Source organism: Terrapene carolina, unplaced genomic scaffold (assembly GCF_002925995.2).
Source record: "Terrapene carolina triunguis isolate 2854851 unplaced genomic scaffold, T_m_triunguis-2.0 Scaffold130, whole genome shotgun sequence".
NCBI classification, from domain to species: domain Eukaryota; kingdom Metazoa; phylum Chordata; order Testudines; family Emydidae; genus Terrapene; species Terrapene triunguis.
The window spans coordinates 10,626,487-10,642,430 of record NW_020664481.1 but is presented as its reverse complement, the minus strand read 5'-3'; the positions used below and the strand labels follow the sequence as shown (position 1 = coordinate 10,642,430).

General features: G+C 38.7%; 1 protein-coding gene across 2 annotated transcripts in view; it reads left to right on the top strand.

Moving 5' to 3' along the window:
- Positions 1-14,470, top strand: part of GNAS (GNAS complex locus) — a 240,707-nt gene extending 226,237 nt beyond the window's left edge. For both annotated transcript variants that reach the window (XM_029911755.1, XM_026652657.2), the window contains 6 exons: positions 3,611-3,684; positions 5,920-5,978; positions 8,111-8,231; positions 8,744-8,874; positions 9,730-9,797; positions 11,022-14,470. In XM_029911755.1, coding sequence (XP_029767615.1) covers positions 3,611-3,684; positions 5,920-5,978; positions 8,111-8,231; positions 8,744-8,874; positions 9,730-9,797; positions 11,022-11,168 — 600 coding nt within the window. In that variant the 3' untranslated portion in view covers positions 11,169-14,470. The remainder of the gene's footprint in view (positions 1-3,610; positions 3,685-5,919; positions 5,979-8,110; positions 8,232-8,743; positions 8,875-9,729; positions 9,798-11,021) is intronic.
- Positions 14,471-15,944: the final 1,474 nt, after the last annotated feature.

The following is a 15,944-nucleotide window of genomic DNA, read 5'->3' as shown; positions in this document are numbered from 1 at the left end:
CAGTGTGCTTTATTTTTAAGACAAAGTGGGGATAATATCTTTTATCGGACCAGTTGTGTTTATGAAAAAGACAAGATCTGAAGAGCTCTGTGTAGCTCGAAAGCTTGTCTCTTTTGCCAACAGAAGTTGGTCCAGAAAAAGATATTACCTCACCCACCTTGTCTCTCTAATATCCTGGGATCAACACAGCGACAACAACAACATTTTATTTTTGTCAGTGTAGGGATTGTAGCTTTTGTTTAGTTTGCAAATAATTTGAGCTTTCGTTTGAGGACCAAACAACCAATCCTAAAACACAATGCACATGCGCTTGACTTTGTGCATGAGTAGTCCCATAAAGCACATGAGTTTCTGCAGAAAAGTAGCCAAAAATGTTAGGCCATGTGTGCACTGCACTTTCGTTGTTAAAACTTTTGTCGCTCAGGGGAGTGAAAAAACATCCGCTGAAGGACAAAAGTTTTAACAACAAAAAGTGCCAGTGTGGACAGCGCATCGTCGGTGGGAGATGCTCTCCCGCTAACAAAGCTACTGCCCCTCAATAGAGGTGGTTTTATTTAGTCACCGGGAGAACTCTCTCCCGGCGACAAAGAGCGGCTACGCACTGCGCACATTACAATGGCACAGCTGCAGCGTTAATTTTCCCAGGACTGTTTCAAGCAACAGTGATGAGAGACTAATTTGTATCTTTTGCTCTTCAGATTACTTGGGGGTGAATTTACTCATTTATCCTCCTAAAAGCTGAGTTTCTTAAAAACTATTTCTTTTTTTTTTTTAATTGGGATCAATTATTTGTATTAAAAATAAACACAGATTACCTGAAAAGCTTCTTTTTGAATTGCAAAGAGATTAGCCTGCAGATATTAAATCATAAATTTAATGTTTCAATTTTATATTGGAGGTCAGTGATGGCAGGAGCTTTGTGTGTAATTATTAATTATGTGCTTGTTTGGGACCATTGACTTTGATGGAACTTCATACATGTGCAGGAGAATGCCCATGTGGAGCAGTGCTTGTCTTCAGACATTTTGAAGATGGCCACTTGTGTTTTTAAACTTGCATAGATTCTAGATCCTGACAGCTTCTAGTTTTTTCATATTTAACTTTTTAATTATCAGAGAATTTTATTTAAAAATTATCATTCCTAACAAATGGATCTAGTTAGAATATACGCATGTTGAAATAGTCTAATATAAGTGTTCAAGAAAACTAGCAAGTTTGCAACAATTTGCTGTTAAATAAGTGTCTGTAAAATGCAGCCATTTTGTTTAACGATTTAACAGTATTATCTAACCTTTGGATTTCGTATAGTGGTGTGACTCTTTAAGCTTAAACAGTGACTAACTTATGATTGTTTTAATATAATATCAGTGCAGTAAGGGAGTGGCTTTTAATGCACTCATAAATTCTTTAATATTCTACGCCATTCTTGTGGTCTTATCTGTATGGTCCAATGTAAGATCCATTTGTAACAGTGCCCAGTACAGTCCCAGTAATACCAAGATTAGTAACCATGGTAGTTTAAGTCCTGGATTTCAAAAATCTTCAGTCAGATTCAAAATTATGTCTCCTGATAGAACATGAACTTTCAAGATTTAATTTATTTGAAGCCTATCTATATTTATTTGCTTCTATGTTAATTATCCTTTAGGCCGGTGGTTCTCAAACTTTTTTTTTCACAGACCACTTGAAAATTGCTCAGGGTCTTGGCGGACCACTTAATGATCTTTCCAAATGTTGTTTGTACTGTTAGCTAACTATTGTAAAGCGCTTTGGATAAAAATGCGATATAAAAAACCCTAAATAATAATTAACATGTTTTTGTTCTACAAATAAAAGCACACAACTCCTATTTTAATATCAGTAGTCTCTCCCCTGCTCTGGAAGCCCATGTGCACACTTTAGAAGGAACTATCTGTGGACCACCTGAATGGAGTGGTCTGCAGACCACAGTTTGAGAACCTCTGCTTTAGGCTGTCTACATGCTTGCCAATCCATGCAAAACACCTCTGGTGGCTTTTGCTCTTTATGTACGCCAGTATCACAACTTTCCTACTTAATGGCTATCTCACTTGTTGGCAGCTCTGGGGATCTGATTGTTTTGTGTGTCTACAGGAAAACCCTAATATGATCACATTTTTAAAAATCTATTTCACATAACATTCCATCATTTGAGTTCCTAGTTCTTACCAATAATAATGTGAGCCCCATGCCTTTCCCCAGGAGCCAGGTATTGGGAAGAAGGGGAGAAATCTTCCATAAAGTGCCACTTCATTAAGGTTATTGCAGCCCAGTGTCTGGAAGAGCCTCCTAACCCTCCTCTTGCAAGACAGGGATTGGGAGAGAATCCAGGCTGCAGTCTGTTTAGGGCTTGGGAATAGGCCCGGAAGTGTGGGCAAGTTCAGTACCCCCAACCCCTCTGCCAAAAGCATTTCTAGGAAATGTAGGGCCAGGGGATGCAGGGGTGTCTAGCCTCCCTAGCATGACACACTGGGAAGGGAAGCAGAAAATAAGCACATTTTCTCTGATAACAGGAGAGACAGCGGATGGATTGTCTCCCAGTGATTGGGAGAGCTCTACCCGCTTACATCTCCTTTAACCCTCGAGTCTCTGGGGAGAATTGGGAACCTAGGGAGGAAGAAGCCTTTTGTGTTTGCTTTGAGCCTCAATACTAGACTTGACAGTTTGGTTTTAATCACTGCTCCCCTGGGGCAAGTCTGGGTTCTCTGGAGAAAGAAACCCTATGGGAAGAGCCTTGTTTGATTTAAAAGGAACTCCAGTGGGAGACAGGGGGTAGCCTTTGGGGAATGTCAGCCCGATACATTCCTGAACGTAGAAAGCCATAATCATTTTGGTTATTTGGTAGATTGTTGTTCCTTTTTTTAACACAAATGTGATGTTTGGGATGACAATTGCTGTGTGGCATCTGTTGTCCCTAACTGTGCTTCACCAAGCTACAGGATAAGCAAATAGCAGAGTGTGCTCAGTGATCTATTTTGAAAAGCTTCACATTTTATTATCCCTATATCAGCATGTTAAGCATCTACTTTTCTCAAAGTGAGCCTGTTCCATGTAGTCTCTCAGTCTTAATCCCTCACTATAGGGCATGTTGCTGTCTCGTGTGGGGAAACAGAAATGTAGGTTATTTTGCACTGCTGTGTGACGAAGCCATCCACTATTCACCTGACAATTTTGTTGTCTTATGCGCAGAAGTTTATAGGCTGATTTTTAAAGGTGGAGCTGAGCATTCACTGCCCCTCTGTAAATCAGTGGAAGTTGTGGCTCATCACCTGAACGTCAGACCTTCAGTGGACTCTTATAAGATTTAGTAGATCTGAAGGCCACATCCTCAGAGGTGCTCAGCACCTGCATTTCCCATTTTGGTTCTCAGGATTTGGCACTCGGATCCCGATTGTGCAAATGCTTGTTAAGCATGTGTACAAATTTTTAGGGCTGGGGCCTTCACCCAACTTCACATACCTTTCCTTTCTCTGCAGCACTGAGTACAAGAGCAGCACTCAGCAATTTATTATATTTTCTTTTCAAATTTGGAGGTTTGAAGAATAATCAAATCACTGCTTTGAATAAAATGACTTTTTCTCTTGTTCTCTAGGACCTGCTGAGATGCAGAGTTTTGACATCAGGAATTTTTGAAACCAAGTTTCAGGTGGACAAAGTAAACTTTCAGTAAGTATCCTTCATTATTGCTGAATTTAACACTTAATGGAAAACAAGTATTTTTCAGATACTTTTGTCTAGGAGCTTTACATTTTAAGGTTTAAAAACACCATGGGAATTGGCTGACATCTTTCTGCTTTTGATTTAATGCCAAAGAACTGGTTGTTTTTTCCCCACACGTTTTGATAAAGCTTTTTGATAACTTGATTCTCCTTTACTCTATCTTTCTATAAGCCTGAAAATAACTTTCCTCCTGATTCTGCTTTTTTCTAAATGGCAAACATCTTTTCTTCTGTTTTAATGCAGCTGACATTAAAAGGGATACTGTTTTGTTTACAACAAATGTATATATAGCACTTTAGCCTTCCAAAATAGCTGTTTTGTGCATTTGTATCATCTTCTCTGATTATGCAAAGCCAGGAGAGGAAGCAGAAAGTGCACTTTTGTGGATAATATTAAAATAATGGGGCCATGTCTGGTTATTTTATTTAATTGCTCAGCAGTAGAGTTAAGAGAAGATATGTACACACACATGTTTAAAAGAAGGTGTATACAAAAGCCACTTTATTGGACAAATTCTGCCCTCTTGTAAGGATCTGCAGCTCTCGTTGTTCTCAGTGGAAACTGCATACAGTTTGCCCCACAGAGCACAGTTTTTGAAAGTAGTCACTTAGGCCCCAATCTGTACAGGTGGGCCACTGCATCTGAGGAGTGGAGCTCTCCTGACTTCAGAGGCACTTGGTGTAGGCTATGGGGCCTACCTATACATATCTCACTTTTAAGATTGGGACCTAAAATTGTACTCTGGGATCTTGTATTTGCTTCAGTACTAAGAGTATGTCTACACTGCAATAAAACACCCGTGGCTGGCCTGTATCAGTTGACTGGGGCTCATGGGGCTCAGGCTGCGGGGCCATAAAATTGCAGTGTAGATGTTTGGGCTTAAAATGGAGCCCGTGCTCTGGGACCCTGACCCTCACCAGGTTTCAGAGCCTGGACTCCAACCCAAACCCAAATATCTACACCACTATTCTTAGCTCCACCGCTCAAGCCCTCGCAAGCCCAAGGCAGCTGACCCAGGCTCTGAGACTGACTGCCACAGGTCTTTTTGTGCTGTGTGGACATACCCACAGATAACACTGTCTGAGCTGTTACCTAGATTCTTTTTCCCGAATCTCTTCATGTCATGACCTAATCTCTAATTTGAACTCTGAAGTTGGTCTGTACTCTGCTTGCCTTTTTAATTCTGTTTTGGTTTCCTATAGTTTTCTTTTCCTCTCCTTCCTGTTGCCTTTCATATTGTCTCTTGGAGAGTGTCTGTCAACCAGTTTTATCTAAATATAAAAGAACAGAGAGAAACTTTTCTTTGAACTGCTTCTATGCCTCCTTTTCTTCCAGGTCTGTTGTGTTCCATATATAATAAAAGTTTAAAATCAGTGTACTGACAAAGCTGTCCAAAATCTATGTGTGTATCAGAGTAACAGAAGATGCACACTTTCCTCCCTTTTCCAGTTTATAAGGAGCTGGTGCTTAACGGTTGTTTGATGGCCTTGACCCAAAAATGCTGACTCTTAAATATCAATCTGATATTGTTGAACCTAGATCTACAGTATCTGTGTGAGGAAACCTCTCATTGTAGTAGTTTTATTAAATGTCTCTTTGATCAGTGAGGACAAATAAGAACCCTGTGATATGCTTCAGCAATTCTAGCTTTTCTTGTCTTTTTAGTGCAAATGAGGGAATGGGCTTGTCTACATGAAATCTTGGTGGGCGGCAAGCCAGGGTATGAATGTATAGCTCACTAAGTCACTGGGTGATCCTGCTACCGCGTATTAAAAGTTCGATGGTGTGCTGTGACATACTGCTATTTCAAACAGAACTGTAAAACTTTTAGTGCGCAATAGCAGGATCCATCCATGCAGACAGTTAATGTGCAGTTGTCTTGTTTGCCGTAGATTTACACCCCAGCTTGCTACACTCTAACTTTTCATGTAGACAAGCCCTAAAAGTACTACATTACGTTTTGGGGTGAAAGCCTCTTTGCACTGGCGAATAAGCTGTTACTCCTACCTGCAGATTCTGGCAGTCCTTTGTCTCATTAGGTTCTAAAAAATGGGAGTCCTGGGGTTGTTTACATGCTCTATTCACATACAGCATTTACCCTTACTTTAAATACTGTATGTCAGAGTCAGGAGAGCAGCGGTGTTTTTGTACAGTAAGTGACTAAGAGTTTTTCCTCTTTAGCATGTTTGATGTTGGAGGGCAGCGAGATGAACGCCGAAAATGGATCCAATGTTTCAATGGTAAGATTTGGAATTGATTTTTTTTTATAAAATTTAAAAAAATAAAAGTTCATTGCAATATTTTAATGTAAATAACAATATGTGAGATTTAACTCCTGTCCTCTTTAGTTGTCTGGAATCATAAGGTGTCTCTTTGAACAGACAGATTGGCTGGAATTTGTATCATCATGTAATCTACTGTAACTGTTTTGAATGTCTTGAGTGAAAATTTAGGTGGGAAGGAAAGGAAGCTGGGTAAATTAAAATAGTTTGTCCAAACTTCCTGCTGCCCCAAACTTCCTGCTATCATTTAATAAGTTCTCCTTTTTGTGATTTGCCCACGACATGACAGTTCATTTCCAAACTGTCTGTTCTGTCTTAACAAGTGAAGGGCTACATGTAGCATAAATACGGGTGATCAAATTAAAATGCCACATGATTGTGTGTAAGAGAAGCTATGTTGCTGACCTAGTAGGTGCCACTCTTCCAAGTTAATAGTGAACCATTGCCGCAGTCAGGTGCTAGGGAGCCCTTTGGAGGTTCTGTCTTTTGGATAAGTTGTAAAATTGAGGTCGGGAGTGGCACTGCTCATAAAGTTTTCCACTGAGTTTTGAAATTGTTGCACCTTAGGCACCCATGTATTTCTGTAGGACAGCTTTTAAAATAATCGTATAGAATGTGTTACGCCCTATCTAAATTGACCAGGAAAACTCTAACCCCCTTGCTGGGAAAAACTGTTGGTAAGCTCCTTCCTCTAGAATGCTAACATAGCAAAATGGCACTTAAAAGTCCTATGCATTTTTCACAAGAGCTGGACTGTTAACACTTTTTTTGTGTCCTGGCCAAAATTCATTTTGAGTAATCTAGTCTTTCATAAACTCCCCCGGTAATTTAAATTGTCCATAGTCCTCTTTGTGTCCTGAACCTAATGTGTGTGAGTTTTGTACAGCTGCTGCATTCCACCCCAGAGGTGTCTGTATATCAGTTGTGTGTGAAGCATTTCTTTTGTGCACATAATTTTGTAAAGCTAGAGCTAGTTAAAAAAATTAAGTCTGAAAATTTTTGATGGGCAAAATGTAATTTCACACAATTCCTCTCCCCCTTTTTTAGACCAGTTCTAATGACCTCATAGAAGAGGGAAGATGCTAAATAGAGAAAACATAGTTTACTTGCTTTTTATTCAGCTACAGTTGCTGCCATAATTTCATCTGAGCAATGGGATATGCATGGGACTGCTGTGCAATGTTTCCTTTTGCCCTACTAATAAAAGATCCGTTCAGTTTTCACCTCTGCTCCTTCCTCTTCCTGTTGCCTTACGATCTGCTTCATCTCTCCTGCTGTTGATGTCTGAGGCAGATGAGCTTGGAAGTCAGTATGAGGGGTCTGGAGCAGCACAGCCACATAGAATCATAGAATCTCAGATTCTATGATTCTATGAATGTCTCCCTGGAAAGAGGCAGTGTCCCTCTGAGAGGTATAGTATGCAGTGGGAGGAATTAAGACTGCAACCATGAATTCACAGTGAATCTTTTGTTTCATCCTTCTCTTTTCTTTCCTTACCTTTTCTTCAGTCATCTTTCCTCTCATCTCTCCAAGGAATATCATTTTAGAAAAAGGTTTTGGGAAGGGGCCATACTAATGTGATTTCAGTGGTTGTGCTTTTTATTGCCATGGAAGCAAAAGTGCAGTTGCTCTGGAGTTCTCCCCAAAGGCATCTTTGCTTTCTCTTCTCCCTGTGGCTCCCTAGAGTTGATTTTTAGCCTTTTAGTTCCCTCTTTTTTTTTTTTCATTCTTCTTTTCCTTTTAAAACTCACTTCCTTTTTCTCTGTACCTCACTTCATCTTTCTCAATCTTTTCTCCAGTCTCTGATCCTTCTTTCCTCTCTTTCTATAGTTTCTTTCTATTCTTTTCACTCCCCTTCACTATCCTGCATCCCTTTCAGTCCTCTGACTTCCCACTTGCCTCTGTTATGCTTTCTTCCCTACTGCCCCCTCTTTCTTATTTCTTACACCTAGAAAGCAGGAGGCAATAGTTTTAGGCCAGCCCCTCCCCACCTTAGTGAACCTGGAAGCTTGACAGTTTCATAGAACTCTGGGGTTCTTGAAGATTTTATCGGGATCTTGATGTTAACTACTGGGTGTTTCTTGATTTAGATGTGACTGCTATCATATTTGTGGTGGCCAGCAGTAGCTACAACATGGTTATACGAGAGGACAATCAGACCAATCGGCTTCAAGAAGCACTAAACCTCTTCAAGAGTATCTGGAACAACAGGTCCATGAATTGAAGTTTCATCATTAATTTCACATGCATTAGTAACACTGTGTTATATTGATAAAGTTAATCTTTGGTATAAAGTGCACCATTTCTATTTCTGACATGGCCCAGTCAATCATTATCTTTGATCGCCACTGTAAACCTGCTATATGGAATACTAACACACAGTATTAAAATCTAATGGAAAAAAATACACAATATTGGGGAAATGGTAGTCATAATAGTGGAAAAAAATAAAATAAGCTTAAGAGAAACTGTGATAGTATAGAATATGAATATATTCTCTAAAGCAGTGGTTTTCAACCTTTTTTCATTTGCAGATCCCTAAAATATTTCAAATTGAGGTGCGAACCCCTTTGGAAATCTTAGACATAGTCTGTGGACCCTCAGAGGTCTGTGGACCACAGGTTGAAAACCACTTCTCTAAAGTGTAGTGCATTATGTTTTTTGTTATTGATGTTTAAGCTCAGCCATACGTTCTAACAGTATTTGGCTTCAATTTTATTTAGGTGGCTACGGACCATTTCAGTAATTCTTTTCCTGAATAAACAGGATTTGCTAGCAGAGAAAGTTTTGGCAGGGAAATCTAAAATTGAAGACTACTTTCCAGAATTTGCTCGCTACACTACACCAGAGGATGGTAAGAACATTGTTCTCATCTTTTTAATAAACCTGTATCATCAAAGTACCACTTCCTTGGGCTATAGTATATGTTAATTGTGTATGTAACATTTATTGGAAGTTTCAAATAAACTTTAAAACAAGCAAATTTCCAAAGCTGAAAGAATGTTCAGTATCTTTCAGACAAATTGTAATTTAAATGTTTCTTCAGTCCCATTAGAGGACATCATCTGTTGGACATACACATAGGCATCTCAACATGCCTTTGTTGCTGGACTCCACTGCAGTCTCAGTGCAGTGGTGGGGTGCAGGAGTGTCCCTTGAGGTGCAAGTTTCCATGGGAACACCCTTTCTGTGTGTGACAGCACTTTTTAATGATCCTTTTTTTTCTTTTCTTTTAAAAGAGACTCTCTAAGGAAGTTTCCATCTCATATTATGCGGTTACTTATAAAATAAGTATACTTGTTACAGATTCAATCACTTTAATGACCATCAGCGTTCCTTTATTTGCAACCAGAGTAGTACAACTCAACCCAGTCAATGGCATTAGGGGTCATATGGTGTTGCAGGTTACCTGTAAGTTCTTTACAAAAGCTTGTATTTGCACTAATATTTCCTTAAATTCTGACACATTCTTGACATTATGGATACCATCATATTTTGTTGCTTTCCTGGAGTCTTATTGTTTTAGATACCATATTAGAGACTAGAACTATAATATTTTATGTTAAGAACATTGTTTAAATTGCAATTGAGCAGAAAACAAAGACTAGTTCATAAAGTTGATGGTCAGTGGGTAAGTTATGATTTTCAGAATCATTACTATGAAACTCCTACTTTAACAAATACTTATTGTATTATTATTATTAACCAGCAACACCAGAGCCTGGTGAGGATCCCAGAGTTACAAGGGCCAAGTATTTTATTAGAGATGAGTTTCTTGTAAGTATTTTCTTTTTTCTATGTATGTTTTTCTATCATAAGCTTAACTGTGTTTTAATATTGCAGAACTGTTTGCCTATTCTTACAGTGGCTTATATTTAACCTGCGTGCTATGTAATACACCCAACTAGAGGTTTAAAAGGTGTTGGATTTTTTTAGCTACTTTTTGTTTGTTTCACAAGGTACACAGTTAAATGATTAGAATAATTGTTGAGAATCCATAATTCTCAAATGGGAGATAATGGGTGAATCCCTAACCCCACTGACATCCAGTAGCAAAACTCGCATTGACTTCAGCGGGAGCCAAGATTTCATCCACTACGTCACTTCTAAAGGAAGTTGTGGTTCAAATCAGTCTATTATCTGCTGAATATTAATGTTTCCCTGAATCGCTCCCATCATCTCATTAGCTGGCTGATTAGTTTTAGTAACAATTGTTTAAGTATTTGTACAATAAGTACCTGAATTAAGTGTCATTATTATTAGGGATACTGAGCATCGCAATAAAAATTGGGACTCATCTACACCAGAACCAAAAAAATACCGAGAGACTGTGTGTAGTTTGTAAAGAGGAGCTGAAGATTCACACACAGGCAAAATTCAGTGCTCTGGAGGGGGAAGTTCACTATGGGAGTTGTGTGGGCCAATTCCCTCCCCCACCTGCACATAGATTTCCCCATTAATGTGAATCAGTGAAGTTATCTTATCTCTGTAGTTACATTTCAGTTCCCAAATACTCAATTTTTCCACATGCAACCCTGTTCCCCTCAAGTTAATCCTTGGGGTAAAAACCTGATCCCACTGAAGTCAATGGGAGTTTTGTCACTGACTTCAGTGGGGTCCAGATTTCACCTTAGAACAGCAGTTCTCAAAGTGAGTTGTGACCCGTTTTAATGGGGTTGCCAGGGCTGACTTAGACTAGCTGCAGTCCGGGGCCGAAGCCTGGGCAGTGGAGCTCAGGTTACAGACCCCCTGCCTGGGGCTGAAGCCCTTGGGCTTCAGCTTTGGCCCCCACCACCCAGGGGCTAGGGCAGGCTCAGGCTTCAGTCCCCCCTTCTGTGGTTGTGTAGTAACTTTTGTTGTCAGAAGGGAGTCGTGGCACAATGAAGTTTGAGAACCCCTGTCTTAGAACTTACATAATATCCTCACCAACATTCAGCTGAGAGCATAATTTTTCCAGACAATTTTATTTTGACACACAATTTCTCTGTACTATTCCTACAGAGAATCAGCACAGCAAGTGGAGATGGAAGACATTACTGCTATCCTCACTTCACCTGTGCAGTGGATACAGAAAACATCCGGAGGGTTTTCAATGACTGTCGGGACATTATTCAACGGATGCACCTTCGCCAATATGAGTTGTTGTGATGGAGAGCACTTTTTTCTGTGTTTTGGACTCCTTATTCCTTATTAAAAAAAAAAAAAAAGAAAAACAAAAAAGAAACAAAAAAAACCCTTGCCCACATAGGGTGGAAGAGAACTGTTGCAGTCTCCCTCTGATTTGCACCCCTCAACTTTTTCTCCTTGCTGGACAATAGCAGCACTTCTAAGCTTGCTTGTGTCCCCCTCAGACAGTTTGAAATGGCACCTAAAACTTAAAGGCCATTTTCATGGGGGGTTCCCTAACACTGTTGTTAACAAAATAAATAAATTAATTAATTAAAGGCCCTGAATGTGGAGCACCTGAAAGGATTGGGGATAAAATTAAAAAAGTAAACAAACAAAAAAAATGGGGAGAGAAAACCTTAGGTAATTTAGCACTGTTGTGGGCATAATCGTATAACCCATGATCTCAACTTTGTATCCATTCACTGCATCAGACAAAAGAAGGTGCCAAGTCACAGACCAAGTTTGAAGACAGACACTTGAGTTTGGTTCTCTGACTGTAATGTGGCTTTGAACGGAAATACTGACAATTCTACAACAGACCTAGACAGTGCAAAAACTAACCGTTACCTTTCAGAAGGGTATTTTTAAATCCAGTCTTGGTGGTCTTAAGATGACCATGGACGTTATGAATTGAACTGCGTATGGCCTGTGATTGCAGAAAGAGTTAACCACACACTGTTTTCCGTTTGTCCACTGATGATCCTGTCTGCTATAAAAATCATTATCTGGACTTTAGTCCTCACGGTCTTTCCCTTCTTTTTCTTCTCCCCGCCCTCATTTTTTTTATTTTACTGCTGGATTATTATTCTTGTACAGACTGTAAAATGTATTATTTTGTACAACTTTATTGAAAAAATAACTTGTAGAAGATCTTTGTGCCTTGATTATGGCTGTACCTGTACAATGAGCTAAGATGTAAGTATGTTTGATTGCGCTGTACAGCTTTGTCAACCCTATCTGCAGCATTAGCTCAAGGTAGGGAAAATTTATCTGTAGTTTAGTTTTTCTGGTTTATAAAAGAAGGAAAAATACTGTTTAGTAAAAAACAAAAAAACAAAAAAAAAAGTACAAATTGTGCAAACTTAACCACTTTAAAAGTGAGGTCTTCAACAAGTGACCAGATGTTGCAGCATCATGCTTTTTAATTTTTAGCTTTAATTCATTTAAATCTCTATCCAAATGCAAAACATGGCTTGTTTCTACATAAACCAAATTTTGCTACAAATTATAAATGTTAGTCTTTGGTCATTCATAGTCCTTTTCGCAAAAGTCAAAAACAGAACAAAACCAAACACATAGGCATCATGCAGGTCTGGTGACCATCTGTAGACTGGGCCAAATACCCCACCAAACTCCGCTATCCTGCGTGGGCATAATACTACAAGAATGATAAGGTGTACACCGCCCTTGGATTTGGCCACTGAATTCCAGTTTCAAATGACATTTTTATCTCTCTTTTAATAAAGAGATATCTTAGAACCTTTTTATTTTATATTAACTATATACGTAGCTTAAAGTGAAGATGTGTGGATTTTTTCTTAAACTTGAATAATTTATGCAAATTATATGCTTAGAACAACATGTGGTACAGTAAAAAGAAAAAAGAGCAAAAATCACTGTAGCAATAAGAGAGCATGTAATTTTAGTAACTACTACACTGCTTTATATTTTATACCTAGGTGTTTTACGTCTCTGTGAGTGTATTACTTTTTCATGTGTCTAAACCTACGTGTACAATTTGTACAAAGTCAGAAATTACAGCTGTAATAACACATCTAGAACAGTGTTAGCATATATTACTCAAACGCCCTTCTCCACTCCCTCCCTCCCACCTCCTCCCCCAAACCAATCTGGATCTTAATGCAGTGAATTTTTTAAAAATTACCTCTTTGCCTTTCACACTAGCTTTTTTTCACAAGACGTTAATTTCTTTTTGGGAAGAGGTCCAGTTTAAGTTAATGCTAGGGTGTGGTCAGCAATGTCTGTGTGGCTAGATTTGCTACAGGTACCGGATGCCTTTTTAATGTTACGAACTGTAATCATGCAGAATTGAGAATTTTTTGTTATTGTTGCTTTTGTGGTTTCCTTTAATGAGGAAATTAACCCCCTAGTTCATTTTCACACATGTAGAAAGCAAGGACTTAGTGTTGGTAATATCTCATTCCCCATTTGGTTCAAAATGACTAGTGATCTTTCAGAAGACGCTAAATTGTCTTGAAACTTTGGCTGCAGTTGTTAATGAGATTTGAAAAACCTGTCTGTCCAGTTCACAATTTGGAAAGCTGCCATCTGAACCTTGTGAATCGGTAGAAGAGCCTGACCCCAAATAGCCCTCACATTCTTAGATTGGAATCACTACCTGTAGGTTAAGGGTTGGGGTTTCAATAGGTAAAAGTGGGACGAAAAAGAAAAGGAAATAAAACATGAGCCTTAATTTTTGTTACAGGAGCCAAAACCTTTAAGTTTAGTGCCAACCCTTATCTTTTTAAGCCTGGAGGGAGCTGGTGGAAGCACCAAATTTATATACGGGGAGGGAGGGATCTAATGGTAAGGAATGTAATGTCTGATCTGAGAAAAAGAAAGCACCTCCTCTTAAAAATACAAAAACTATGTCAAACTCCTTCCTCTGACAATGACAAGGATACACAAGCATATGTAACAAAGAAGAAATATATAAGACAATACCATTTTAAGAAACTTTCCTATAAAGCTTTATATGAATGGAAATGTTTAGGAGATGCTTTTTTTGAGCGAGAGAGAGAGAAGGCAATGTATTGAAAAGTCAGGTTGCACATGTATGGAGTGTGTGTGTGTGTCTTAATGTCTCAGTATTGCCTTTGTTAGTTTCTTCAGTAGTCCATGCAGTTTGGTGGCCTGGTAAACGCAAGTCTTATTTTTAACAGCTTTTCTTTTTTGTTTTGTTTTTATTTTTAATACAAAACCATAAAGCTTTAATGCTTGCTATTTAATTAGTAACTGTGTTTTCTTCTGTCTCTAATTTAGTAGCCATCATTTGAAGTTATTTGAACCATTCCAACTTAATGCTTGCTTATATTTTCTTACTTTTATTATTTTCCCTCCCCGTCCCTCATTTATTTATTTTAACTTCTTGTTTTCATAATTGAGGACTTTCACCTTTTGTCTCATTCACCTGTTTGGGAATTTCTGACCCTTACATCCAAGACTTTACTCGTTCTACTCAGTATTCATTGATGCTGAAGTGTAAGATACCTGCAAATGTAAACACTACCACTTCTATTAATAAAAACAAATCCAGTGTTTTAGGGGCACATTTGCATCACTGTAGTTAAGGTTGTGTCAGTATTTCCATTAGAAACCCATAGGGGGAGTCTATACCTTGGCACCAAATTGCCCCAGGCTAAATCTTGCCATACAAGGCTTCTGCTCAAGCATGATTTGGAGGGTTGGTTTTTAAACAATTTCCAACATAAACTTTTGGTTCTGTTTTAAATTATACAACTGTTTCGTTGGACAGGGGTTGATTTAAAAAAAAGATTGGTTCAAGATATTTTTGGCACTTGTATAACTCAAAAACGGTTTTGATTTAAAACATAACCTTTGGCAAGTCAGTAATCTACCATATGATCTGATCACTTTGGGTATTTTGTAAAAATGATGATAATAAATTGTAGCAGTGTCGTGATTTCAAAATCAGCTACTGTGCATGTGCAGTAACTTATTTCAACCCAAGAATTTTTAACAGTGTGGACTTAGTGTACATGTGCACCAGCCAGTGTGATACAGTCAATAGCCATGTCTCCAGAGGTGCTTTCTATGGTCTGTTAAGGGAAATAATCTATTAACTGTGGAGGATTTACCCTACAAACCCAGATAGTTCAGACAGCATCAACAATGACCTTTTAAAATAGAGTGACATCTTGGCCTGATAGAAGTCAATGGGAGTCTTTCTTACCACTCACTTCATTGGGCCAGGATTTCCCCCAAAATGTGTGAATGGGGACTACCATGAGGAACGGGAGCTAATTCCTGTTGTCTCATACTGCACACTTTCAGAATTGGTACATGCAGCAGAGTATTTTTTAACCAATAAATCTATGCATAGATTTATCATTTGTTTATAGGCGTTTTTGTGGTGCTCATCACGGTAGTATCTGTGCACCTTATAACCATGAACATTCCTGTGAAGTGGGATGTTTGTATTAAATCCCCATTTTACGAATGGGGAAATGAGGTACAGAGAAATGAAATGATTTACCTAAACCACACAGGAAGCTGGTTGCAAATTTGGGGCTAGAACCCAGGTCATCTGAGTCCCAGTCCAGTGCCTTAACAATGAAACCATTGGTTATTGGTGCTGTATAAATGCTGAAGGTAGATAAAATAATTATGAGCTATCAAATAATACAATTTACATTGGAGGAGAAACCCCCCTCTATGCTTTTTCGTACAATACATGTGTTTATCCATGTTGGCAGTCTTAGCACTGAATCCTTTTCCCTGTGAAGTCAATGACAAAACTCCTGTTAACTTTAAAAAGCAGAATCAGGCACATAGAGTTGCATCAGTGGCAGCCAAGGGCAGTCAGCAACTTACAAAACCAGACCCTTGTTCCTTCATAAGGTATGTTCTGTTTATACCACCATGAAAAATATTTATAGGCAAAATCTCGTTGCATTCACAGAGGAAAACTGTACCCCTCTCCTTCAGCTTGGTGTTTCTGAAAGTTCAGCGTTAGGGGGAGGAACCTTCTACTGCTTTAACAAACTTAGAAAA